At 41.1% G+C, this 26,204-nt stretch overlaps 1 protein-coding gene and 1 long non-coding RNA gene across 10 annotated transcripts in view; one reads left to right on the top strand and one right to left on the bottom strand.

Annotated features, from left to right (window-relative positions):
- Positions 1-26,204, top strand: part of LOC110347069 (uncharacterized) — an 87,900-nt gene that overhangs the window by 22,063 nt on the left and 39,633 nt on the right. Inside the window, exons 3-6 of the long non-coding RNA XR_015439204.1 lie at positions 11,453-11,526; positions 11,948-11,979; positions 13,406-13,507; positions 14,050-14,202. This is a non-coding gene — a long non-coding RNA (uncharacterized LOC110347069). The remainder of the gene's footprint in view (positions 1-11,452; positions 11,527-11,947; positions 11,980-13,405; positions 13,508-14,049; positions 14,203-26,204) is intronic.
- Positions 6,832-26,204, bottom strand: part of LOC147826497 (receptor-type tyrosine-protein phosphatase gamma-like) — a 121,043-nt gene continuing 101,670 nt past the window's right edge. For 6 of the 9 annotated variants that reach the window (XM_087181622.1, XM_087181630.1, XM_087181621.1 and 3 more), the window contains 2 exons: positions 8,783-8,918; positions 6,832-7,914 (listed from right to left, as the gene is read on the bottom strand). In XM_087181622.1, coding sequence (XP_087037748.1) covers positions 8,818-8,918 — 101 coding nt within the window. In that variant the 3' untranslated portion in view covers positions 6,832-7,914; positions 8,783-8,817. The other 3 variants (XM_087181627.1, XM_087181624.1, XM_087181625.1) reach the window with 3 other exon arrangements.

Here is a 26,204-nt window from a genome sequence, read left to right as displayed (position 1 = left end):
GAAAGCATCTTTAAAAAATCTTTTTTTGAAATAAATTTGACAACTTCTGTGAAGTACTTTGGAAGAAAAATTAATGAAACTGACTCTGGAAGAAATATAAAATTCGAATAGAACTTATTAAAGAAAGTATATTCCTAGCTTGAAAACCTACCTATATGACAACAACAGGCTCATATACATTTTAACTGATAAATTACATCAAACATTTAAACCAGAAAAAAGAAGGAGCACTTCTCCCCTCATTTTAGGAAACCAACATTATGCTAATACTAAAACCAGATAAAGATAATAGAAGAAAATGCATGAACATAGATAGAAATTTGTTTAACCAAACTATTAGAAGTCAGTTCTGGCAGTATGTAGCAAGTGGTTTTATTATAGGGATGGCAGTGTTGGTTCAGCATTGGAAGGTCCACCCCCATAAGTCATCATTTTAACAGAGGAAAGGAAAAAGCCATATGATCCTGTCACTAGTTGCAGAAAAAGTATTGGACTAAATTCTACAGCTGTTTATGGTAAAAGCTATCAATCAGGAGACTAGAAGTAGAACAGAACCTTCTCAACAGATAAAAAACATGTACTCCATACTTTGAGCAAAAACACCTCATATGAATGGAAAAGATACAATGCTTTCTCCCTAAGGTGGGGAACAAGGGCAGATATGCCTACTCTTCATCTGTCCATTAAACTTTGAAACATAGGCCCAAGCCAAAATAGTCTGGCAATAAAGGGAAACAAATAGCATAGCATTGGCAAGGTAGAAGTAAAATCTTTATATGTAGATGAAATGATCATCTACAGAGAAAATACTAAGAAATCTCTTGGAGCCCCTAGAACTTGTATTTGAATTTAGCAGGATTAGAAAACAAGGTATATATAAAAATTCAGGTCTGTGTATACTTGCTATAAATGAAGAATTGGATATTGAAATTTAAAAGTTATATAGGGGTACAGAGGACCTAGAAAAGTAAAAAGAAAAAAAATAAGTTGTGGGAGACATTTATTACCTAATTTTAAGACTTCTTCTAAAGCTGTAGTAATCAAGGCAATGTTGGCATAAGGAAAGACATATAGATCAATGGAATAAAACAGTCTAGAAATAGAACCACTCATATATGGTCCACTGATTTTTGAAAGATTATTTAATATTAAAATTTTATAGAATATAAACTCAACTGAAGGGCAGAAGAAAAGATAGTGTTTTCAACAAATGGTACTAGAATACCTGGTATCTGTATGTAAAAAATTAACCTCAACCCTTTATTTCCATACATAAAAATAACTTGAAGGGATCTATGAACCTAAATATGAAAGACTAAAACTATAAAACTTTTAAGAAGAAATTATACAGGAAAATGTTCATGAATTTGGGTAGGCAAGAATTTCCTAGGATACAAAAAACATGATGTATAAAAGAAAAAACTGATCAATGAGATTCCATCAAAATTTAGAAATTTAAAAGACATCGTTAAGAAAATGAAAAGTAGTCCTTAAACAACATATTTATAGTACATCTAACCTATGACCAGAATATATAAAGAGCTCTTACAGCTCATTAATAGACAATCCAATGAAAAAGTAGACACAAGAATATGATAAATAGCCAGTACAGCACAAGGAAAGGTGTGCAGCACTAGAATCAGAAAAATACTAATCAGTACAATAACAAGATCATATTATACACTCATTAGGGCGATTAAGTTAAAAGTTTTAAAAGAACAAATGTCAGTTTAGGTGGAAACCAGTTAGAACTTTCTAATACTGCTAATGTGAATGTAAAATGATAAAACCATTTCAGAAACCAATATAGAAATTCCTTGTATTGCTGTTAATAGCCAGGAGTTCTGTTCTTAAGTTTTTACTTAAGAGAAATGAAAATACATGTTCACAATAGATTTGTACATACAAGTTGACTATCCCTTATCTGAAATTCTTGAGACCAAAAGTGTTTCAGAATTTCCTTTGAAATCCTCTTGATCTGCAAAGAGGATAGCTACTCCTGCTTTTTTTTCGGGTTCCTGTCACATGGAGTGTTGTTTTCCACCGTTTAACTTTCAGTCTATGAGTTTCTTTTTGAATTGTGTGTTTCTTCTATGCAGCATATTGTTGAATTTTGCTTCTTGACCCATTCTGCCAGTCTGTTTCTTTTGATTGGTGAATTGAGACCATTAACATAACTGATATGTATTGACTTATTGTTGTGATGACTTTTTCTTTCTGTTGGATTCTCCCCCTTTGCGTTTAATTTCTTGTTGTACCTGACAGATTCATTCTTTTGGGCTTCCTAGGGTTGTGATCCTCATTGTTGTTTCCTAGGATATTGTGTAAAATTCTTTGGAGTGCTGGTTTGGTATTCATGAAGTATTCATAAGGTGCTGTTTGTCATGAAAGTATCTTATTTCTCCATAAATTTTGAAAGATAGTTTTGCAGGGTACGTTAATGTGGGTTGGAGGCTGTTTTCCTTTAGGGATTGGAATACATCACTCCAAGCTCTTCTTGCCTTGAGGGTTTGCATTGAGAAGTCTGCTGTGATTCTGATGGGCTCTCTTTTTTATGTGATTTGTTTCTTTTCTCTAACTGCTTATAGAACTTTGTTGTTCTGTTGGGTTTCTGGAATCTTAACAATTATATGCCGATGTGTAGGTTTTTTTTTTTATCATGGCTAGTTGGAGTCCTATATGCCTCATTTATCTGTATGTCGAGTTCTTTTCCCCTGCTTGGGAAATTTTCTGCCATTACTTCTGTGAACAGTTTTTTTAATGTCCTCTGCACTTTCTCCTGTTTCTTCATTGACTCCGATCAGTCTGTTTATTCTTCTTTGCGTCGTCTAGCAGCTGCTGGATTGATTTCTCATGGTCCCTTACAATTTTGAAACAGTTTTTCTTTTCCTGGTCACTAATTGCAATCTTATTTTCTATATCTGAAATTCTGTCCTCACATTGGCTCATTCTGCTGTGTAAACTTTCAATGGAGTTTTTAATCTCCTAGTACTCTTTTTGCATGTGTTTTATGGATTCCATTTGTTTCCTATGTTGGGATTCCATCATGTTCCTCAGCTTCTCTACTTTTTTCTGTGTCCTCTCTAGATTTATTAATCATGTCTTGCACTATGGATACAATCTCTGCTGTCATTTGAGAAATTATTTCTGATTTCATTTTTTCCAGATCCTCTTTTTTTGCCAGTTCAGGGTGTCCAGGTGGTTGAGTATCAGATTGTTCCATCTCATTTCCCTTTGGGGTTGTCTTAGGTGATCTGGAAGTCTGGTTTTGAGACTTATTTACCTGTCTTCTCATTTCAACAGATGCACCCTGCTGTGCCTCTGTTGAGGCAACTTTTTGCTCATCCAGTGGTCTTCAATTCTCACCAAGCCACCAAGGAGCCTTTTCTCTGCTGCTCAACAGTACACTAATTCCTGTGTTCAGAAAGGTGGCCTTCTGGATCCCTGAAGTGACCTGTTGTCTGACTGGGCTTCTAGCTAGGGCCTGAACACACTTGGGATGGTATCTAGGTATGCCACTGGTTAGGGCTCCTATGTAGCTGTTGTCTGGAAGGGCCTTTGGCTGGGGGTTGTGCACCCCAGTTCCTGTTGTGTGAGCAAGCTTCTGGTTATGGTCTCATGCACTTACCGATGGTATTGAGGTGAAATCTCTGGTTGGCGGTTGTGTGCCTGTGCAGCTCTTTTCCAGGCGGGCCCTTGGTTTGGGCCAGTGTGCTCCAGCCTCTGGGGTTGGGATGGAGCCTTGGCTGGGATCTGCTTGTAGCTGTGCCATTCTGGTCCACGCTGCTGCTCCCCCAATTAAGGTGATCTGGTGTGCCTTTATTGCAGAGATTTTCTTTACTTTTCTAGTGGGCTTTTTCATCAAGTTTCCTCAGACAGGCCCTCTTTCACTTGTTCACTTTTTGTTCACTTCTGCTCTATCTTCTCAAGCTCAGAACAATGTCCTTTATGACCCCTGCAACTCTGAGGAGTGGATCCAGGTACTGGCTTGGCACAGCCACTGGGGAAGGGGGTATGCTGGCCCCTGTGCAGCTCACCTCCTCTGTGCTTCCAGGGGGACCTCCGCTCCTCGGTGCTTCGGGGTGATGGTATGGGTCACCTCCTCTGCACTGGGGCAGGCTCTCTGAAGGCTGAATTCTTTACAAACAATGGCTGCTTGCTAGTTTCAAATGTCCTAACAAAAAAGGAGTCATTACCCCAAATGTTGGAGAGTTTCAACATTTTATAAACTATTTCCTTTCTTAGAGATGTTTATTGCTTAAAACTTAAAATATTTTTCTTGAAATAATCCTTTGTAGAAAGTGCTTCCTTTTGCAAATATTTAACAAAACTACTAAAAACAGTTTAAAAGTGAAGACAAATAGAGGTGAAATATTGTTTACATTCCCTGTTTTTTAGCATGCCTTCTTTCTAGAGATAAGTAAAGCTGATATGGCAAATAAGGGAAAGTGCCAAGGAATAAGTGAAATTACAGCTGCTAAAGAAAAAAAAAAAGCAGGCATTTTTTTCTTCATACAAAAATTCTCTGGCACCATCTGAACAGAAGTTTTAGAATTGAAAATGCATTTTCTAGTGTAACCACCAAATTCTTAAGGCAAGTACATTTTGATTATTTTCCCTTAAATTATGAGTTTGCATTTATTTGCTTAAAATTAGTAATATGTGGCTTTACTAAATTGGTATCTATATTGAAATTTTAAATATAGTATATATGCATTTAAGAAAAGTCATATCAAGGCAGTTGTGCTGTGTCATTATAAAATAATGAAGGTTACTGATTGGTTTCAGTGTCACTGGGTAAAAATTCAAACAACCATACCTTGAACACCGTAATCCTTCTTTGGCCTTAATGGACTCTTCTACTTGAAATGAACTCTAAAAGCTCCACTGTCTAAAAACTAGGAAAATCAAGTAATCTTGAGAAGTTAACTGTTTAAGTATAAAAGACGGTATCATGGTGAAAGGGTGCAAGAACTCTCCTGGCAACAAGATGTCCAGCATGACCACCTGTCGTGGTCACAGCAGTTCAGTTCTGTATGACATGTGCATTCTGCTTATCTACAGCTAAACCATACAGCCAGCTCATCTCAAAAAACAGCACATGTGATCTTGGGACAGCTACTTCCTTTCCCCTTGAATGCAACTGGTAATGACTTGCTTATGTACTTGAGCTATGTGCTTATGTCTCAAAGAAAATACCATCTTTGGAACTCTCTACCTCTGGAAAGATGCAAGCGTTTTTTTTGTTTTGTTTTGTTTTGTTTTTCCCAGCAACAAATGAATAATAATAAGAGGACACACTGTGTGGTGAAAGCAGAGAACTGCTGAACGGAACTCCTCAGTGAAGGGTGTTGACCAGTGTGGCAAGATAGGCAAATAGCAGGTGCTTATAGCTTGCTGCGTTAGGGTCTGCAGATTTCAATTAAGCCCATTGTAGACATACAGATTGCTTACAGAGATCTTCTAAACCACCTTTATTATGTTTTATCCTGTTTACTGCCTTCCTTTCTTTCATCATGATTCTCACACATGTAAGAGGTAGTCACACAATTGAGTTGGAAGGTATGCATTTCTATGAATTGATCCCTCTATAAATAGAACAGGAGGGAATCCATTAACCATGAGCTGCAACTCAAATTTTACTTCTGAATGTCAAACAGTGTGCCATCTTGGAACATCATTAGTCCACATCAATCAATTGTACATTATGTGCACAACTAAAATAATTGATTTAATTGATTGAAAACCTAGCTCTTACCTTTCTCTTCCTGATGCCCCTCAGCCTTCCTTCCAGCAGCTGCAGTGCTCGTGCGACTAAGCTTTCCTTGTGTTAGGTAGAGCACCAATTCTGGTGGGAGCTGTTGGACTATAAAGGTGTCTGTGTCATCTAGCGTATTCAGGTTGGCAAACCCACTCACTTGAATGTTTTTTTTTCCTGTGTAGTTCTTGGAAAAGCAACTATTCCATGTTCTTGAATGAATGAGAGTAACCCTGGTAAATTATGTAGCTCATGAAAACTCAGTTGACCTCATCATTGCATTGAAATCCTTGGACTTGGCCTGTGGACACTTTCTCAGTAACTCTGGGCCCCATCATTACACTAACAAACTTCGTGGAAGCCAGTCAACATAAACAGAACCTCCATGCTCATCATCATTCATGGTTTCAGGTCTACCCAGAAAGTATGAGAGCAGCCACTGCAGCCATTTGGTTGAAGTTTTTTGGACATAAACACGAGCCAAACCCTGCTTTTCTTAATAGGTGTGTTCTGGTGATGACACAGGCTTACCCATAAAAGCAAACGTGCACCTGAAGTAACATCTCAGTAAGTAGTTTACATTGCTAACAAAATCTGCTGAGTCCTATCTCCTGATTGCCCCATTCTGTAAAGTAGGGTGAATGCAGCTCCAGAGGTTGGACCAAGTAACTTCCTTGGGCTCTCTGATGACTACTGGCATGGTTGATTTGTCATTGAGGCTTAATTCCAAAAAGTATTCAGAGCTGTATCTTTTTAAGAACCACTTAAAAATGCAGATATCACCCTTTATTCAACTTTCTAATTCTTCCAATAAGACTTATTGACATGTGAGTTTCAGTAGTCCCAATACTTTTTTTGCTAATACAGTATTTTCAGATTAATTTTAAGTAGAAGAATGTATGCAATTAAGAGATTTATTCAGAAATACTTGGCAGACGGCTGGGGATTTAGCTCAGTGGTTCCGCTGCCAGCCTCGCAAACGCAAGGTGCCGAATTCAATCCCTGGTACCCCCCCCCCCCCGCCCCGGCGGCCAAAAAAAGAAATACTTGGCAGAAAAGGAGAGAAAAGAATGTTAATTATATGGTTAGTTTTTATTATTGCAAAAATCTTCATTTTCCCACCTTCATTCTCTGTGAGTTTGGTATTATAAACCAAGAAGCATTAGTGAGGATTAACTAATGGGTCTCATAACTGAATTATGTAAAATATTGCCATCTCTCTATTATAAAAGATAGCCCTGGTTTTAGGGGAAAGCCATTTCAGAGAGTCAAATGCAAATAACACACACTGTCCACATAGCTACTGGGAAAGCTGTAATACAGAATTATCCTTTATTTTGACACATTTAAAAAAGCTGTGAATAAAACTTTGTAACTAATAAGAGATGTTTACATGAAGCAACTCAAGCCTTCTAATTTCCTAATGGATCTCTTAACCATCATAAATGGAACTGCTTCAAGGCCATGATGTTGATAGACCTTCTTAGTTGCTCCCAGTGGCCTGCTATTCTGTGAAAGACAGCAATGCTCATCCACTCCATTAAAATACAGAAGGCATACAGTATTGAACAGTGCCTAAAACATAGGAGGGGAGAACTGAGGAAAAGTACAGCATTGCCTGCTAGGAGAATGCAACTGCTTTAGCAACAGTAATAAAATCAAGTTTCACCTTCATAACAAAGACCTTCACTGTACTGAACTAAAAGGTAGCATGAATGTTGTCATGGAATGTCACATCTTGGTTGCTTTAGTAATCAGATTATAGGCAGTGACACTGATCATATAGTGCAAACTAGGTAAAATTGAGTTTCACCATGTGAAATGAACAGAGGTGCAGTGCTTGGTAGGATACCATTAAGACATAAAATGGCAAAAAATAAATATCAAAAATTTTATCAGTATAAAAAAGTAACTGGGTTATTGTATAACCTAGAGTCTGGCAAAAAAGGCCTCAAAAAAGTTCTCCGCCTTCAGAAGTCTACAAATGAAGTGCCCTTTCAGAATTCCAGTCACACTAGAGACTCCATGCTCTCGGCAGGGTCTGATTCGTCTGCAGTTAGAACAGCACCACTTTTGTCCACTGCTGTGGGACCATTTCCATTTTCTTTAGTGCTGACCAAGCTGAGCATTGCTTTATAGACAAACTGGTATTGTTCCTGAAAAAGAAGAGGAAGATAGTTTGAGCCACACAATAGCTTAGGCATCTCGTAATACCAATGAAAAATGAAATTGTGAAAAAAAATTACCAGGAAGACAGGAAGAGCAAAAATGTTATCTAAGTGATAAGAGTTCTCTGCTAGATAAAATGGCCCTGACAACCCTGCATCCTAAAATGGCTCCTTGCCTATAGGAAATGAGTCACTCCAGAGAGTACTCCCCCTACCCCCAATTTCTCTGGCCATTGGTCCTTTCCACCTAAAGGTTCAGCCACCAATAAATTTAAACCTTGCCCCCAGTCGTAGCCAATCATCTACTTCCATGACACTCTCTCAGCCCTTATGAACCTCACCCAGCCAGCCCGTGGCTGCTGCTCTCACCATTATTCCAGACGGCCCAGCAGCTCTTTCCCCCAATAAAGCCTTGCCTCGGGTGCTTCTGTTTTGGCTCCCTTTCACTAAAAAACTAAAAAAATCACTTAATCTTCTGTAATTATGATCTCTACCTTCTTTGTATCCATTTGATCTCTGTTAACGTGGAAACAGTTCTCATTGTTGATAGTCCACTGAGATAATGGAATGTCTATATGTTATAACCAGAGAACTCTAGACTTTAATGCAGAATTTTTCAGTTGCACCACTGACATTTTAGGCCAGATAATTTTGTGTTGTCAAGAGCCATCTTGGATATTTAGCAGCATCCCTGGCCCCTACTCGCTAAATGCTAGAATTCCTCTTGCTATCTGCAGAGGTGACACAGTCTCCAGACATTGCCAGATGTCTCCAGGGGGACAAATCCCCCTTCGTTGAGAAGCCCTGTGCTACAATGTATGAAAACCCGGGTTTTAAATAGAAGCAAACTCCTTACAATGTCTGTGAAGACTCCAGGTCTCATAAGATTGATCATCTTGGCAACCTGGAAAACATACACTGCATTTTCATTCTCCAGTTGCTGAGACAGGGTGGTAAGAGCATGTAACATTCCTGCTGAAACTGCTCCATACCTGATGGAGGGAAATACAAGATTTTCAGATTTTGAAATTTTCAGATTTTGTAAGGCACCAGATACACTAGAATGAAATTAGTACATAAGTACACTGGATTCACATCTGTTTGAGGAGACAAAAGTGAATGAAATGCTGGGCAGAGGGGTCTGGAAGCTTGCCTGAAGGTAATGTTTATGTGTGAGTGTGGGATCTTCCAAAGGCTTCAGCAGATGCATAGGCTGAACTCTCATGTGGAATGAGAGGCTCAGAAGTGGCCTTGGGATAGCAATATACCTGCAGTTGGGATGAGCTGGGAGGTACAGGAGGAAAAGGGGGGCAGCTTTAGCTGTGGGCTGCTGAGTAGAGAGTGGCGGACAGCTCTGAAGACAGTTTACAACTATCTCAAATAGCTAAACTGAACTTACAGATAGGAAGAATAAAAAATGGAAATGTGGGGTCATGCACTACATAATATTTTGGTTAACCATAGATGGAATTTATGATTATCCCATAAAGTCATAATGAGCTGAAAGTTCCTGTTGCCTAGAGATGTTTTAACTGGAGTAATATCTTAGTGCAGCTCTGCGCGCATGCATCTGTGGTGGTGCTGGTGTACAGGAATGCTCTGTGTCTCCATTTATATAAAAGTATATAGCACATAGGGTTATGTACAGTGTGTAACACTTGGATCGGTCCTCTAGGTTTGTGTAAGCACACTCTGTGGTGTTTGCCCAACAGAATCGCCTAATGTTGTGCATTTCTCAGAATTTATGCTTTTCATTAAGTGGCAAGTGACTATTCGGCTCCAAATGAAGGCACAGCTTTTTCATATGCTTTTAGATATTCTAAGTTTTCTAATATTTAATTATTTATCTGGATCTTATTGTTTTGATGTAAGGGAGACAACTGGTTGTTCCAGCATGTGTTACTGAACAGTCTTATCAGTGCTCATTGACATAAACTGCCCGTTTATTATATACTGACTTTTCATCTATGTGGGCCTGCTTTTGAATGCTCTATTTGGGCCTTTTAAACCTGTTTTTCTATTTTGTGTGCCTTTCCACATCCAGTTCCTGTAGGTTTTTAGTAAGTCTTGAGAAAGCACATTTCCATAACAGTTTTGGCTCTCTACCTTTATTTCTTTTACTGTTTTTCTCCATTTATGATGGGTTTGAGGAAATTCACGTTTTCAGTTTTTCATTTTAATGTCTTTGTTTCTTCAGGTCAGGTTTAGAACTTCTTCCCATAGTCTTTGCCGATTTGATTTCAAGTTTATTGCTAGGTACTCTAGAGTTTCTGTTGGTACAGCATCACTTATTTTCACGTGGCGAACTTGCATCCAGTCACAGAGGAGAACTCTGTTTAAGTTCTGATAATTTTGGGGTTCCGTGTGTACTTGGCTACATCTTCATCTGCCAGTAAGGCTAGTTTTGCCTGTTTACTACTTACTCTTCTGGGTTTTGCTTTTACTGCCTTGGCTGGAACGTAAATAGCTTTTGTGTCGTGGCAGTGAGAGCCGGTATCGTATCTTTCATGGTCAAGCTTCTGAGTTTTCAGTATGATTACAAATATGAGCTATAGGCAAATAACACTTCCCAGGTTGAAGAGGATGCTTTCTGTTTTCAGTTCACTAAGGGTATTTAGGTGAGGTCATGGATGTGTTGTTTTATTATGTTCTTTTCTACTTTCTATTGATTGGTTTAGAAATCTGTTTAATAATGTCCTAAATCCACGGATAGTTTTTTGGTACTGTTAATCAGTATACATCACCGGGATAAATCATTTTCCTAATGTGTAATTCTCCTACTATGTTGGGTTTTAGTATGCTAGGTTTTCTTAGATATAGATACAGAAACATAAAAATATACTAAGACTGGCCTATACTTTTCTGTAGTGCTATCCATGTCTGCTTAAATCAGATTTGTGCTAAGTCCTCCTCTCTATATTATTATTTAGATGGAGCCTTTGTCAGGGGGTGGTGGGCCTTAAGATTTGGAAGACTCTCTTATTCAGTCTTTAGTAATCACTAATACGCATTTTTCTCTTAGTGATGTCTCAGGCTCTCTTCTAGGTGTGTAACATGCACCAGCTTAATCCTCCCCAGAACCCCAGTAGTACAGTAGCGGTGTCTGTATTTGAAGTTGAGGTGAAGTAACTGGCCAAAGTCTCACAGTGAGACTAAAGCTTAACTTCCAGCTAATACATGTAGATGGCTCAGAACAGAGGCTGGCACACACCATGCGTTCGATACATGTTTTACTGTGCCTGTAACTTAGGCTTAAAAATTTGTTAGTACAGGGTTTAAGTGTGTATTTCAAATGCTTATGAGATTTCAAATGCTTAGTTTAGTTCTTCTGAAATATTATTTTTAGTTTTTTATTAAAGAAAATGTTAAACATATATATGCAGAAGTACAATAGTATAGTGATCTCCATGTAGCCATCATTCATTTAGAATGAGCATGAGCTTATGGACACTCCTGTTCATCTCATGCATGTTGAGGGAAACCCAGGTATTTTATTCATAATTATTTTAGTTTCTGTCTCTCAAAGATAAGGACTGTAAAAATAAACACAGCCAAGCGTGTTGGTGTACATCTGCAGTCCCAGGACTCCGGGAGGCTAAGGTAAGTGGATCGCACGTTTGAGCCCCAGGGAACTTAGTGACTTAGGGAGATCTTGTCTCAGAAATTAAAAGGGGGTGGGGTATAGCACAAATGTGAAGTGCCTGGGTTCGCTACTCAAATATTTTAACTTTAACTACAGATAAATACTGTCCTTCTTAATTTATGCCTTTTTCTAATTGTATTCATCACAGTTTACAAAGTTGTACCTTTCATTAGATCTTATTGCTTAAATTTTCCTATCTCCTTTCTCCTCTTACATTATTGTTTGCATTTATTTTTAAATTTCTTGTATATTTTGTAGATTTATTTGTATCTCTTTCTGGCTTCTTGAGTTGAAAGCTTAGTTTGCTTATTTGTAATCTTCAGTATGGCTGTTTGGGCTAAAAAGTTTTTTAAGTGTAGTGTGGTTCCATCCCAACAGGTCTGAAATTCAGGGATTTCATCAACATGAATGTAGGTAAAAGTCTTAAGTATTTAGCAATTTCTATTTTGGTTACCTCTTTAAACTGCGAATTATTTATAAATCTAGATGTAAGGACTTAAGTTTCTGAGCATAAGAGTTTGAGTTCTTGTTGTTTCTAATATTAATGCATTGTGATCAGTGGGTGTGATCTTGTTTGTATAGCACGCATTTTTAAGGAATGTACTGAAATTCCATTTTTGGTTCCTTTACATGAATAAACCATTTGTGTTTGAAGGAGACCATAGGGCTCTCCCTACAGATTCACTTGGGTATTGATTATTATGTATTACTATTAGATCAAGGTTGTTTACTCTGGTACTCACATCTTTTCTAAAACTATTCTGATTGCTCAGTTTATGAGCTTGGCTCTTCATCAGTTCTTAGAGAATCTGAACTCTATCTCTTTCTCTTTGACCTTTTCTCTGAGGATCATGTCTCATACATATGTTGGAACTTTTCTATTTACCTTTAATATCCTACTTCATTTTATCTCTACATATAATACTCTAGCTCATCTCTTATGTGTTTTATTTCCCAAATTACAAGGGACATGATCAACAAATATGGTAAATGTTTAAATTAAGAAAAATGTATTACTGTAAAAGACACACTGGCATCAATCCCCCTCAAAACTCTCCCTGTTGCTTTGAACACACTTATCCCATTATTCTTATTGCTTTCTGAGCAGTTCCAGAAGTCTTCTTTCATGTCTTCAGATGCACTGTCATGGCTGCCCCCATGTCCTGAATCAGTTCAAAACATTTACCTTTCATGGTCATTTTGGCTTTGGGGAAGAGGAAGAAGCTGCATGGTGCCAGATCCAGTGAATAAGGTGGATGAGGATGCACCATCCTGTTTTTATTTGACAAAAATTCTTGTCAATGTGTTTCTTCAATTCAGGACATCAAGGCAGCCACAAGAGGCACAACGAAAGTCACCCATAAAAGAGGACTTCCAGAACTGCTTCAGAAAGTGGCAGGATGATGGCTGAAGTGTTTTTAGTGAGGGGGAATATTTTGAAAGGGATCAATGGCAATGTATATGTTACGGTAATTCAAAAATTTAAACATTCACTGTATTTGTGGGCATACTGAGTATATTTTTCCCTCCTTAGGCTCTAATCTGTTCCTGTTTCATTATATAAATTCTGAATTATTTCATAAAATTTTTTTTAGATCCTTGAGCATATTAGTTTACTATCCTGTTATAGTTGATCTCTTGATTTATTATGGTTTTTTGGGGGGGGTGTTGTTCATCATGTCTTTCCTTAGATTCTAAAATGTATTTAGTTGATTTTATTTTAGCATGGTAATTGAAAAAAAATTTGTACTAATTTGATTCGATTTACTGAAGTAGTTAACGTCATGATCACTCCTCTTTATTCCTTAGCTTTTTTTTTTTTTTTTTTTTTTAAAGAGGCGGAGAAAAACTTTTATTACACTGGAGAGCCCCAGTGGGCTCAGAAGAGTTTGAGCGCTCTAGCAGAAATGAGAGCCTCCTTATGTAGGGATCTGCAGGGTAAGGCAAGCATGCTCAATGAAACAGGGGGGGCACAACAGAACATTCCTGAGAGGGGCATGCCATGTGAGCATGCTCACTGAACGGGGGGGGAGGGGGGAGAGTTATAGAACATTCCTGAAGCATAGGGGCAGAGTTACAGAACATTCCTGAACCGTCACACAGTTCAAACAGTCACAAAAGATTTTGATACATTGGGCAGGAGCCCAGCAATACAAACTTACATTTCCAAAACAAAACATTCTGTGGGAAAAACAAATGGAGGCAAGTCAAGGACCTGTCTAATTGTATAGCACTTCTGTGGGGGGCCCTTGCCCCCCCCCGCTAGAACTCTTGGGTGCCTTTTATGGGCATGTCTGGGCCTGCTGCAAGTCTACCCGGCAACAAGGAAGTAGCCCCAGTACCCTCCCCTTGCTCCTTCCCTCTAGCCCTACGGTATATATGCTGTAGCAGCTTCCGCAATAAACAAGACTTGATCAGAAACCTGTCTTGTCTCCATCTCTCGTGTCCCCTGTCCTTTGTCATTGTCATTCCCCCTCTAGGGTCTCCGTTGACTTACCCGCGGGACGGGACAAGTGGTGCCCAACGTGGGGGCCCGAGAACGGGATCCAGTGAAGAACGCTGCTCGGGGGCCCAATAAAATAGAAAAAAGAGGATTGCGTTTGACGTGAACCTGCTGTCTTTCCTGCACCTTGGTGAGTTGAGCAGCGATTATGGGACAGGAGATTAGCCAACATGAGTTGTTTGTAAAAGGTCTTAAACTTTACAGACACGAGGGGTAAAGGTTACAGTCAAACAGTTGTTAAAATTTTTTGATTATATTAGAGATCTCTGCCCTTGGTTTCGCGCCAAGGGTACCATTGACGAGAGGAGATGGAAAAGAGTAGGGGAGGCCCTTAAAGATTATTATGCTACTTGTGGACCAGGAAAGGTCCCGATTACTGCATTTTCTTATTGGAATCTTATTAATGAAATTATCTCCCAAAAAACCAAAGATCCGCTGGTGGCTCAAGCCATCCAGGTTGGGGAGACAGCTCTCCGATTGGAGGAAGGGTCGATCACTCTCCCTCGGAGTGAGGAGTTTGTAAACACCCCCCGAGATGCCAAGATGGCGCCGAGGCCCGAGCCCCTGCGGGTCGGGACTCCCTCAAAGAATGAGGGAGAAGACTTGATGTCTTTTGATAGTGACAATGACTCAGACAAGAAAAAACAAAATGCAACTGATGAGGGTTTACAGGCGGGCTCTGCCTCTTCCAGCCTTTTAAAGAAAAGCTTCGGCGCTCCTCAGCTTCCGCCTCTGCTCTTTCAGCCCCTGCCTCTGACCCTGCCCCACCTGTAAAGGAGGAACCGGCCTTGTACCCTTCCCTCCGCCACCTCAGACACCCCCCCCCTTGCCACAGAACGATCCGGGGGAGGCTGACTGGGCCAATCTTGAGGAGGAGGCAACCAGATATCGTAATCCTGACTGGCCACCTGTAGTTCAATGTCCGCCTCCTTATGTTCCAGTACCCAACACTCCCAATGCGCCTGCTTTGGCATGCCCTGCTGTTGATCCCCAAAAGGAACTCCGGGACAAGATAGAATTTCTAAAAGAACAAATAAGGTTAGAAAAGGAACACCAAGAACTTATTACCCAGCTCGAAGGCTTAAGAACAGACAAAACCCATGAAAATGTCCGTAGAGAGGACAAATTTAAGCTACGAACCCCCATTAGAGGGGCGGCCACTAGGGTGCCATCCAGATCAGGAGTACCCCTAGAACTTGAAAATGTGGAAGCCTTTCCCGTAACTGAAACTACTGACGCGCAGGGACAGGCGTGGAGACACCACAGTGGTTTCGATTTTAAGGTCATTGAAGAACTTAAAACGGCCGCTGCTCAATATGGGGCCACTGCACCTTACACAATGGCCATTTTAGAATTGGTGGCAGAAAATTGGCTCACCCCAACTGACTGGCAGACTCTGGCCTGCGCCACCCTTACAGGAGGTGATTATTTACTATGGAAATCTGAATATGTGGAAAATTGCCGAGATACTGCTACACGCAGTGCTCAGGCGGGTAATGGTTAGATACTCGATATGCTTCTGGGGGATGGGGCCTATGTCGCCAACGATCAACAGATGCAATTTGATGCGGGGTTGTATGCCCAGATTCAGACCGCAGCCACTAGAGTCTGGAGAAAGCTCCCTTCTAAAGGAGATGTGAGTGCTTCTCTCACCAATATCCGACAGGGGCCTGATGAGCCCTTCGTGGATTTTGTTCACCGCCTGCTCACAGCAGCGGGTCGGATTTTTGGGAGCGCAGAAACCCAGACAGATTTTGTTAAACAGCTTGCTTTTGAAAATGCTAATGCTGCTTGCCAGGCTGCCATCCGCCCTTATAAAAAGAAAACTGATCTCTCAGGTTACATTCGCCTTTGCTCAGAAATTGGGACCGCCTACCAACAGGGGCTTGCTATGGCTGCCGCCATGCAGGGTTACACGGTCAAACAGTTTTTGTCGCGCGGCCCGGGTAACAAATGTTTCCAGTGCGAGACAACGGGTCATTTTGCCAAGGAATGTCAGGCCCCTAGGGCGTCGGCCCCTAGGGCCACGCCTCTGGGGCCTTGCCCTCGATTCAATAAAGGGAGACATTGGGCGAATGAATGCAAGTCCGTGACGGATGCTCAAGGCCGGCCCCTCCCACTTGCCCATAACCCGGACCAGGGAAACGGGAAAGGGGGCCAGCCCCGGGCCCCCGGACCCAAACAAATTTACGGGGCACTCAATTTTGCTCCAGCAAACAACAATCCATTTCAGACCTCTTCAGAACAACAACGGGAAGTGCTGGACTGGACCTCAGTTCCACTGCCCACGCAGTATTGACTCCAGAAATGGGGGTACAGGCCCTCCCTACAGGGGTCTTTGGACCCCTGCCTAAGGAGACCTTTGGGCTTGTAATAGGCAGAAGCAGCAGCACTATGGATGGGCTGCTAATCTACCCGGGGGTGATTGATAGTGATTACTCCAGAGAGATTAAAGTTATGGTTTCTTCCCCCAAAGCCATTAACACCATTCAATCAGGCCAAAGATTTGCTCAATTGTTACTCCTTCCCCTTCTCCCTACCTCTAATAAGGCTCTTAACAACGTCAGAGGCAGCCAGGGATTCGGCTCATCCAATGTCTACTGGTCGGAAATACTCTCAGCCCAGAAGCTTCTCATGACCTTATGGTTAGATGGGAGACAGTTTTCTGGATTGGTAGACACCGGTGCTGATGTAACTATCATCAAAGGAGAAGATTGGCCTCAGGCGTGGCCATTAAAAGACACCCTCACCCACCTCAAGGGTATAGGTCAGAGTCAAAACCCTAAACAAAGTGCCAAAGATCTGACCTGGAAAGACCAAAATGACAATCAGGGCACCATTCAACCTTATATCATCTCAGGGTTACCCATTAATCTATGGGGGAGAGACCTATTATCACAAATGGGGATGATTATCTCTAGCCCTAATGAAGTCGTCACTATGCAGATGTTTAAAAATGGGTACATTCCAGGAAAAGGGCTAGGTAAAAATTCTGCAGGTATTATACAGCCCATTGAGCCAGTCCTTCGACCCCCCCCCCCCAGCAGGGTTAGGCCATTTTCCATAGGGGTCATTGACACTCCTGCGGACCATGCTGAAAAGATCACCTGGCTCTCAGATATCCAGTATGGGTCAATCAATGGCCCCTTTCCAAAGATAAATTATTAGCGGCTCAGCAGCTGGTGCAGGAACAGCTTCACGCTGGCCATATCATCCCCAGCAATTCCCCATGGAATACTCCCATCTTTGTCATTAAAAAATGTCAGAAAAATGGAGGCTCTTACAAGATCTTAGAGCAGTCAATAAGACCATGGTATTTATGGGAGCTTTACAACCCGGTCTTCCCTCACCGGTAGCCATCCCCCTTGGATATTATAAAGTTGTCATTGATTTAAAGGACTGTTTTTTCACCATTCCCTTGCACCCTGCTGATCAAAAACACTTTGCATTTAGCCTTCCGGCGACCAATTTCTGTGCTCCAATGCAGTGCTTTCAATGGCTAGTACTGCCCCAAGGCATGGCCAATAGTCCCACCCTATGCCAGTCATTTGTGGCCGCAGCCCTCCAATCCACCCAAGACAACTGGCCTCAGATGTACATTGTCCATTATATGGATGATGTCCTAGTGGCGGGACAACAAGGAAGTGAGGTTTTAGCCTGTTATGTTGATCTCCGACAGGCCCTTGAGTCTCGTGGCCTCCAAATTGCCCCTGATAAAGTTCAGCTAAAAGACCCCTATACTTACCTCGGATTTCAGATGAAGGGACATAACATTTCCTCTCAAAAGCTTACCTTATAGTTGGACAATCTTAAAACCCTAAACGACTTCCAAAAATTGCTCAGAGATATAAATTGGCTCATGCCATATTTAAAACTTACTAAACATGACCTAAAACCTCTCTATGATAACCTACAAGGAGATAGCCTCCCCACTTCACCTTGGGAGCTCACCGCCGAAGGACGTAAAGCCATTAGCACGGTAGAACAAGCTATCCAAAACCAAACAATTACCTTTATGGATTATAACTCTCCTTTGCAGTATGTTATCTACAAAACCTCTCTCCCACTGCTGTTTTCTGGCAAACCGCACCCCTTATGTGGGTTCATCTCCCGGTTTCCCCTAAACGGGTCTTCTATCCCTACTACATTGCGGTTACAGACCTGATTATCCTAGGCAGAGACCATGGAAAAATGTATTTTGAAAAGGAACCTGATATTATTATCCAACCCTACCCTAAAGATCAAATCGATTGGCTTATGCAGACTACCGACTCCTGGCCAATTGCTCTCGCTTCTTATACAGGCTTAATAGACAATCACTATCCTCCAAACAAACTTATTGACTTTGCCAATAGACATGAGTTCATTTTCCCAAAAGTCACTTCCTGTTCTCCTCTAACAGAAGCCCTATTAGTCTTTACAGATGGTTCTTCTACCGGGATAGCTGCCTATGTGTGGGACAATAACATTGTCCAATTCCAAACCAGCTGTTCTTCAGCCCAAATAACCGAGCTACATGCAGTCATAGCGGTCTTTTCTGCATTCCCTGAACAAGGCTTTAATCTCTTTACTGACAGTGCTTACATTGCTCAATCTGTTCCCCTATTAGAGACATGTGGATTGATAAAACACGCTTCTCAAACTGGTGGTCTTTTTATTCAATTACAAGATCTAATCAGAAAAAGATCCAAGCCCTTTTTTATTGGGCACCTTCGTGCCCACTCTAACCTACCCGGCCCACTTACAGAAGGCAACTGGTTAACAGATCTGGCCACAAGACCTCAGGCTTCTGCCTACTCTCTAAGTATTGATGCCTCCATTCAGATTGATCAGGCACAGAAGGCACACCAGTTACATCACCTCAGTGCCCACACGCTTCGCCTCATGTATAAACTTACTAGAAGATGAGCTAGACAAATTGTTAAAACCTGCCCTATTTGCACCCTCCATCTTCCCACACCTCATCTAGGAGTTAATCCTCGTGGCTTAATTCCAAATGCCCTATGGCAAATGGATGTCACACATTACCCTGAATTTGGAAATCTTAAATATATACATGTCAACGTTGATACATATAGTGGATTTATATTTGCCACCCTACAATCCGGGGAGGCTACTAAACGTAATTGCCCACCTTCTAGTTGCCTTCTCAGTACTTGGATGTCCACAGCAAATTAAAACAGACAATGGTCCAGGCTATACCAGCTCTGGTTTCTCAAAGTTTTGCAAACAATTAGATATAACACACATAACGGGAATCCCATATAATCCACAAGGACAAGGCATTATAGAACGAGCCAACCTCACACTCAAAATTACATTAGATAAAATAAAAAAGGGGGAATGGTACCCTATCAAGGGGTCACCCAGAAACCTAATATCACATGCACTATTTTATTCTTAACTTTTTAAATTTGGATGCTAAGGGATTATCCGCAGCTAACCGTTTCTGGCAACCAGAGACACAAAAGCAATTTGCCTCTGTGATGTGGAGAGACCCCCCTGGACCACTCATGTCATGGGCCTGACCCCGTACTCATCTGGGGCCGAGGGTCAGTGTGTGTTTACTCCAAGGAAATGAAGTCGGCCAGGTGGCTTCCAGAACGCTTAGTAAAACAAGTTGATAAGCATGTTGATGATGCCGATGACCTAACATTGTCCAATTTCAACCAGTTAACAATGGCGCCTACAATTATAATCTAATAATCATAAAGAGAATAGTATAATTCAATTTGGCCAGTTATATTTGAGTGCACCCTAATTTTATACACTGTCTCATATGTTTGTCTATTGTCTGTTGTTTGTGTTCGTACAGTTGAGCTCAATATGTTCCTTCCTTTTCAAAGGATATTCACCTATTGTTAAATTGACTTACAGATAAATATTATTAAATTAAAGACATGCCTTCCTTCCCAGGTTGCTAATTGATCAAAGTGCCACTGAGATTTACTTTATGAAAGTAATGTGTATTGTCAGCTACATGCAATAATCAAATTGCAATTGACAGTTGTAAAATAAAAAGATATATATTCTTAATTGTTTGTCAAAATGAATATAGTTGGGGACTCCCTTTGATGAATATAGAAGTGGCCACCCAGAAAATGATTATTCTGGTCTTAATTCATTAAAGGGACCCCTTAGTAAATTTTATATTATAATCTTATGGGAGACACATCACAGCGAGTATTATCTAAATATGTTATAAATTGATTACATTGGTTATTCTTGATATTTAAGCACTGAATATGTTGTTACAAAATATTTACATTGGTTAAGTTTTAAATATGTTATTGTAATATGTCCGCATTGGTTATCTTCAAAAGCTTAATCAGGTTAGCCTAACTCTCTTATCTACAGCCCAGCCTTGCTTACATTGCAGGACGAAATTTTGCTTACAGGTTAAAAAGATGACATCCCTGAATCTGTTGCATGGTCTGTTGCTGTTCCTGGCACCGACAACAAAAAGCGGATTTCAACCAGTTAACAAAGAACAACTGCTCATTGCCCTGTATGGTAACCCCTGTGACTGTGCTGGGGGTTCTGGCAGGGCTGCACCCACAAGTTACACTCGTAGTACTGATTGCGGCAACAAGATTGCCTACTTGGTTTATGAGGCCACGCTAGCAGAAGGATATAACCAAAAATGGGATTGCGTCCCTAAGCCTAAAGTCATACCAACAGTCAATGGCGAACCAGGGCCATGCCCTGCCAATTGTGCCAAGGCCACAGAGATGCATTCTACCTGTTACACTGAAGCCCAACAATGTACACATTCTGATGGAAAAATATATCTAACTGCTGTTCTACAAAGAACTTACAGGGGCTCCGTCGGAGGTGACTGGGACTTTTCCAGCCCCACTGGATATCCTAAATTTGGCCAAGCCTCCTGCAATGGCAGTCCCGGCAAAGATGTGTGCTGGTCGCCACAGGCCCCAATTCATGTATCTGATGGTGGCGGGCCTTCAGATCAGCTCAGGGAAGAGCGAGTACAAAAACAGCTCGAGACTATCATCCAAGAGATGTACCCCTCCCTAAATTATCATCCGCTGGCCCTTCCCAAACCTCAAGGCCCAGACCCTGACGTCCAAACCCTGAGTGTCTTAGAGGCCACTTATCAATTGATCAATACATCCAACCCCGCCTTTGCTGCGGATTGTTGGCTATGCTTGACCCTTGGCACACCCCTGCCCCTTGCCTTGCCAGTTGTCGACCAAACTGACTATGCCAACAGTTCTAGTTACAATTGCAGTTTTTCTCTGCCCTTCAGGGTCCAGCCAGTACAGTTCAATGCTTCAGCGTGTTATCTAAGTTCGGGCCACAACGATAGCTTCGATATACCTGTCGGAGTCCAAAATTTCTCTCTCTGCTCTGTAATGCTTAATGGCTCTGCCGCCATTTGCCCTGCCCCGGGTCACGTGCTCGTCTGTGGAGGGAGCTTGGCATTCACCTCCCTCCCCACTAATTGGACTGGGCTGTGCGTGGTGGCGACTGTCCTCCCGGACATTGCCCTCATTCCTGGAGATGAGCCGGTGCCCTTGCCCAGCTTTGACTATATCGCTGGGCGACATAAAAGGGCCGTTTCACTGGTCCCCCTGCTCGTGGGGCTGGGGGTGTCCGGTGCCCTTGCCACTGGCTCTGCTGGCATCGGAGTGGCGTTACACTCCTATGCCAAATTATCCAACCAGTTGATTAATGATGTTCAAGCTCTCTCCAACACTCTTACAGATATACAAGATCAGATCGATTCTTTGGCTGAGGTGGTCCTTCAAAATAGAAGGGGCCTGGACTTCCTCACAGTGGAACAAGGAGGGATTTGCATAGCCCTAAATGAACATTGTTGTTTCTATGCCAATAAATCTGGGATCGTCAGGGAAAAAATTCACGAACTTCAGGAAGATCTAAACAGACGACGACAAGAATTCGCTCAAAATCCCCTCTGGACTGGCCTCAATGGTTTCCTCCCTTATCTTCTCCCTTTGCTGGGACCCTTATTGGGCCTACTTCTGCTCATTTCTTTGGGGCCCATAATATACAACAAAATCATGGCCTTCCTTAGAGCCCAGATAGAGGCAATGAAAACGGCACCCATACAGGTCTACTATCATAGATTGGCAATGGCTGACCAGGACAAATGCCGGACCGTCGATTAGGTCCTTGCCGTGGCAAAGTGTTCTTGCCCCACCTGGTGAGTGGGCTGGCAAGCTAATGACGGGCAACTGAGCAAGTGTGCCATGAAATGAGAGAGCCCTCGTGTGCCGCCGAAGACAGGTGCCAGAGCCTTGATTCTCTGGTTAACCGATGACGGGTAAGGTGCACGGTTCAGACACGTATGTCGCTCTGACCTAAGACAGGCTCAGCCCCCGCAGGCTTGGCTCTCCTGATGCCTTTCTAAAATTATAATTTTAAAGGGAGGACCTGTGGGGGGCCTTGCCCCCCCCCGCTAGAACTCTTGAGTGCCTTTTACGGGCATGTCTGGGCCTGCTGCAAGTCTACCCTGCAACAAGGAAGTAGCCCCAGTACCCTCCCCTTGCTCCTTCTCTCTAGCCCTACGGTATATATGCTGTAGCAGCTTCCGCAATAAACGAGACTTGATCAGAAACCTGTCTTGTCTCCATCTCTCGTGTCCCCTGTCCTTTGTCATTCTCACTCCCCCTCTAGGGTCTCCGTTGACTTACCCGCGGGACGGGACACACTTCTATACCATAATAAGATTACTTCATTAAAGAAACAAACTACCAAGATACATCATATAAAGGTACAAGATCCCAATGTGAATGTAACTGTATTGTATACCTAAAATGCACCAATAAACTTAATGGAAATAAAAAAAAAAGAGACAAACTACATGAGTCTCTGAATGCATTGAGTGAGTTAGGATATATCATTTTATTTTTTAAATTGTTATTTATATATATTTATTGGTACATTTTAGGTATAAAATACATTTACATTTATCACTGGGTGTTTGTACTAGGACATGCTGTATCTTAGTTTTTATTTTTTTCTCCCATTACCTGTGCACTCTTTACCCCCTCCACCCTTCTCTATTTACAGAGAGTTTGATTCCATTGTTTTTTCTTTCTCATAATTTTTCTTTTCCCTTCTTCCCTTTCCCCTTCCCCTCCCACTGTCCCCTAACCCTTGGAACTTTTCTGATTTCAAATTATCAATTATTCATTTTAATCCTTTTCATCCTTATTTACACCTTCAGTTTCTCACACTAGAGAAACTATTTGGTATTTACACGTGTGTCCTATTTATTTCACTGAAGAGTATGGCCTCAATATGCATCCATTTAGCTATAAATGTCTCTAGTTTCTCATTCTTTATGGCTGAGTAGTACTCCATTTTATAGACAAACCACATCTTCTTTATCCAGTTTCCAGTCCATGGGCACTTGGGCTGTTTCCAAGCTTTAGATATTACAAACTGTGCTGCTATAAACATAGGTGCACATATATTGCTGTGGTATGATTCTTTTAATTCTTTGGGGAAGATTCCCAGTAGTAGCTGGGTGAAATGGGACCTGTAGTCCTAGTTCTTTGAGGTATCTCCATACTGATTTCCATGGTGGTTGCACCAGTCTGCACTCCCACCAACAATGGAGAAGGTTCCTTTCTCTCCACACCCCCGCCAGCATTTGTTATTTGTTGATTTCTTGAAAGCAGCCAATCTTTGTGGGGTGAGATGGAATCTGTGTTGTTTTCATCTGCATCTCTCGAATGACCAGTGATGTTGAACATTATTTCATATATTTAATTGCTGTTTTTACTTCTTTGAGAAATGTCTGTTCATTTCGGATGCCCATTTTTCAATTGGGTCTTTGAATTTGGGGGTCTGATTTTTTTCAGTTCTTTGTATAGTCTCGATAGTAGACCTTTGTCTGAGGTACAGCTTCTAAATATTTCTTCCCACATTGTAGGTTGTCTCTTAGCTCTGTTGGTAGTTTCTCTTGCAGTGCAGAAGCTTTTTAATATGATGAGATGCCATTTGTTGATTCTTTGTGCTAGCTCCTGTGCTACTGAGGATTTGTTCATAAAGTCTTTTCCTATGCCAATATCTTCAAGAGTTCTACCTAACTTATCTTCCAGCAGGTTTAGTGTTTCTGTCTTAATATTTAGATCTTTAATCCACTTCGATCTTAGTTTAGTGTGCGGTGATAGGTATGGGTCTAGTTTTAATCTTTGGCAGGTTGAAATCCAGTTTTTCCAACACGATTTATTAAATAGGCTATCTTTCCTCCAATGAGGGTGGTTGGCTCCTTTGTCAAAGATGAGGTGGCTGAGTATGTCTGGAGTTGTTTCTGCATCTTCTAATCTATTCCACTGATTTGGGGTCTGTTTCTTTGCCAGTACCATGCTGATTTTATCACATTAACTTTGTAGTATAGTTTCAAGTTGGGGATTGTGATATCCCCAGCCATGTCTCTGTTGCATAGAATTACTTTTGCTATTCTAGGTTTCTTCTGGTTCCAAATGAATTTTTGGATTGTTTTCTCAAGGTCCATGAAGTGTGCTGCTGGGATCTCAATTGGAATTGCATTAAATCTATATAGCAGTTTTGGAAGTATGGCCATTTTCACCATATTGGTTTGTGGGACTGCATAACCTTTGTTCCTTTTCTCCAGCCCCATTGTGATTAAATGTGAGTTAATGGATAAAGATGCTTGTTAGTTTTGGGACACTAGATAAAATCTGTAACAGACCTAAAGTCCCAAAGTAAACTACTCAACTCCTTGTTTGCCTGGAACTGATGTTCTGGACACCACAATGTATAGAACAAGCTGCAAATGTCTGCTGACCATCAGTACATGACAGTCGACCACTAACCTTTGTCCCTTTTCTTCAATTCTATATGTTAACTTCCCCCTCAACCCCCTATAAGAACAGCCTCAGACTCTGAGCCAGTTGCCTCTCTAAGCTATTTTGCTTTGGGAGTGCCGTCTGGCCAGACTAATAAAGGTCTGTTTTATTTTCCAACTTGTCCGGTGTGTTCCTTCCCGGGTGTTCTTCACTGCAGTCAGCTCCTTGGAGCGTTTGGTAAGGCCCTCGGTCTTACAGGTTCTTCCTACCCAGGAACAAGGGATATCTTTCCATTTTCTTATATCCTCTTCGATCTTCTTTTTCAGAGAGCTGTCGTTTTCAGTGTAGAGATCTTTTGCTTCCTTTGTTAGGTTGATTCCTAGATATTTCATTTTTTTAGATGCTATTGTAAAAGGAATCATTTCCCAGATTTCTCTCTCAGTGGGTATGCTATTTGTGTATAAGAAGGCTATTGTTTTTTGAGTGTTAACCTTATATCCAGCTACTCTACTGAATCTGTCAGTTAGGTCTAGCAGACTTTTGACTGAGTTTTTTTGATCTTCTATGTAAAGTATCAAATCATCAGCAAATAATGACAGTTTCACTTCTTCCTTTCTTATCTTTATTCCTTTTATTTCTTTCTCTTTTCTAATTGCCATGGCTAATGTTTCCAGAACAATATTGAACAGGAGTGGTGATAGTGGGCATCCTTGTCTTGTTCCTGATTTTAGCATGAAAGTTTTAAGTTTTTGACCATTTAGTATGATGGTGGCTGTTGGTTTTTCATAGATAGCCTAATCAGGTTGAGATAAAGCCCTTCTATTACAATTTTCTGTAGGGTTTTTATCATGAATGGGTGTTGGATTTTGTCAAATGCTTTTTCTGCGTCTATTGAGATGATCATGTGGTTTTTGTCCTTGACTCTGTTAATGTAGTGTATTAAATTGATTGATTTACGGATGTTGAACCATCCTTGCATCCCTGGCATAAATCTCACTTGTTCAGGGTGTATGATCTTCTTGATGACCCTCTGTATTCTGTTTGCCAGTATCTTGTTGAGGATTTTTGCACCTGTGTTCATTAGGGAGATTGGTCTGTAGTTCTCTTTTTTGGTTGGGTCTTTCCCTGGTTTTGGGATCAAAGTCACAGTTGCTTCCAGGAATGAATTTGGAAGCCTTGCTTTCCTTTCAATTTCCTTGATGAGTTTAAAGAGTAATGGCATTAGTTCTTCTTTAAATCTCTTGTAGAATTCAGCAGTGAAGCCATCAGGACCTGGGCTTTTCTTTGTTGGTAAATTTTTTATTACATTTTCAATTTCATTGTTATTGGG

Source organism: Heterocephalus glaber, unplaced genomic scaffold (genome assembly GCF_053883595.1).
Source record: "Heterocephalus glaber isolate CG9 unplaced genomic scaffold, H.glaber_assembly_v1.0 deba00001472, whole genome shotgun sequence".
Lineage (NCBI taxonomy): Eukaryota > Metazoa > Chordata > Mammalia > Rodentia > Bathyergidae > Heterocephalus > Heterocephalus glaber.
The sequence above is the reverse complement of the archived record's forward strand: the minus strand, read 5'-3'. Positions and strand labels throughout refer to the sequence as shown.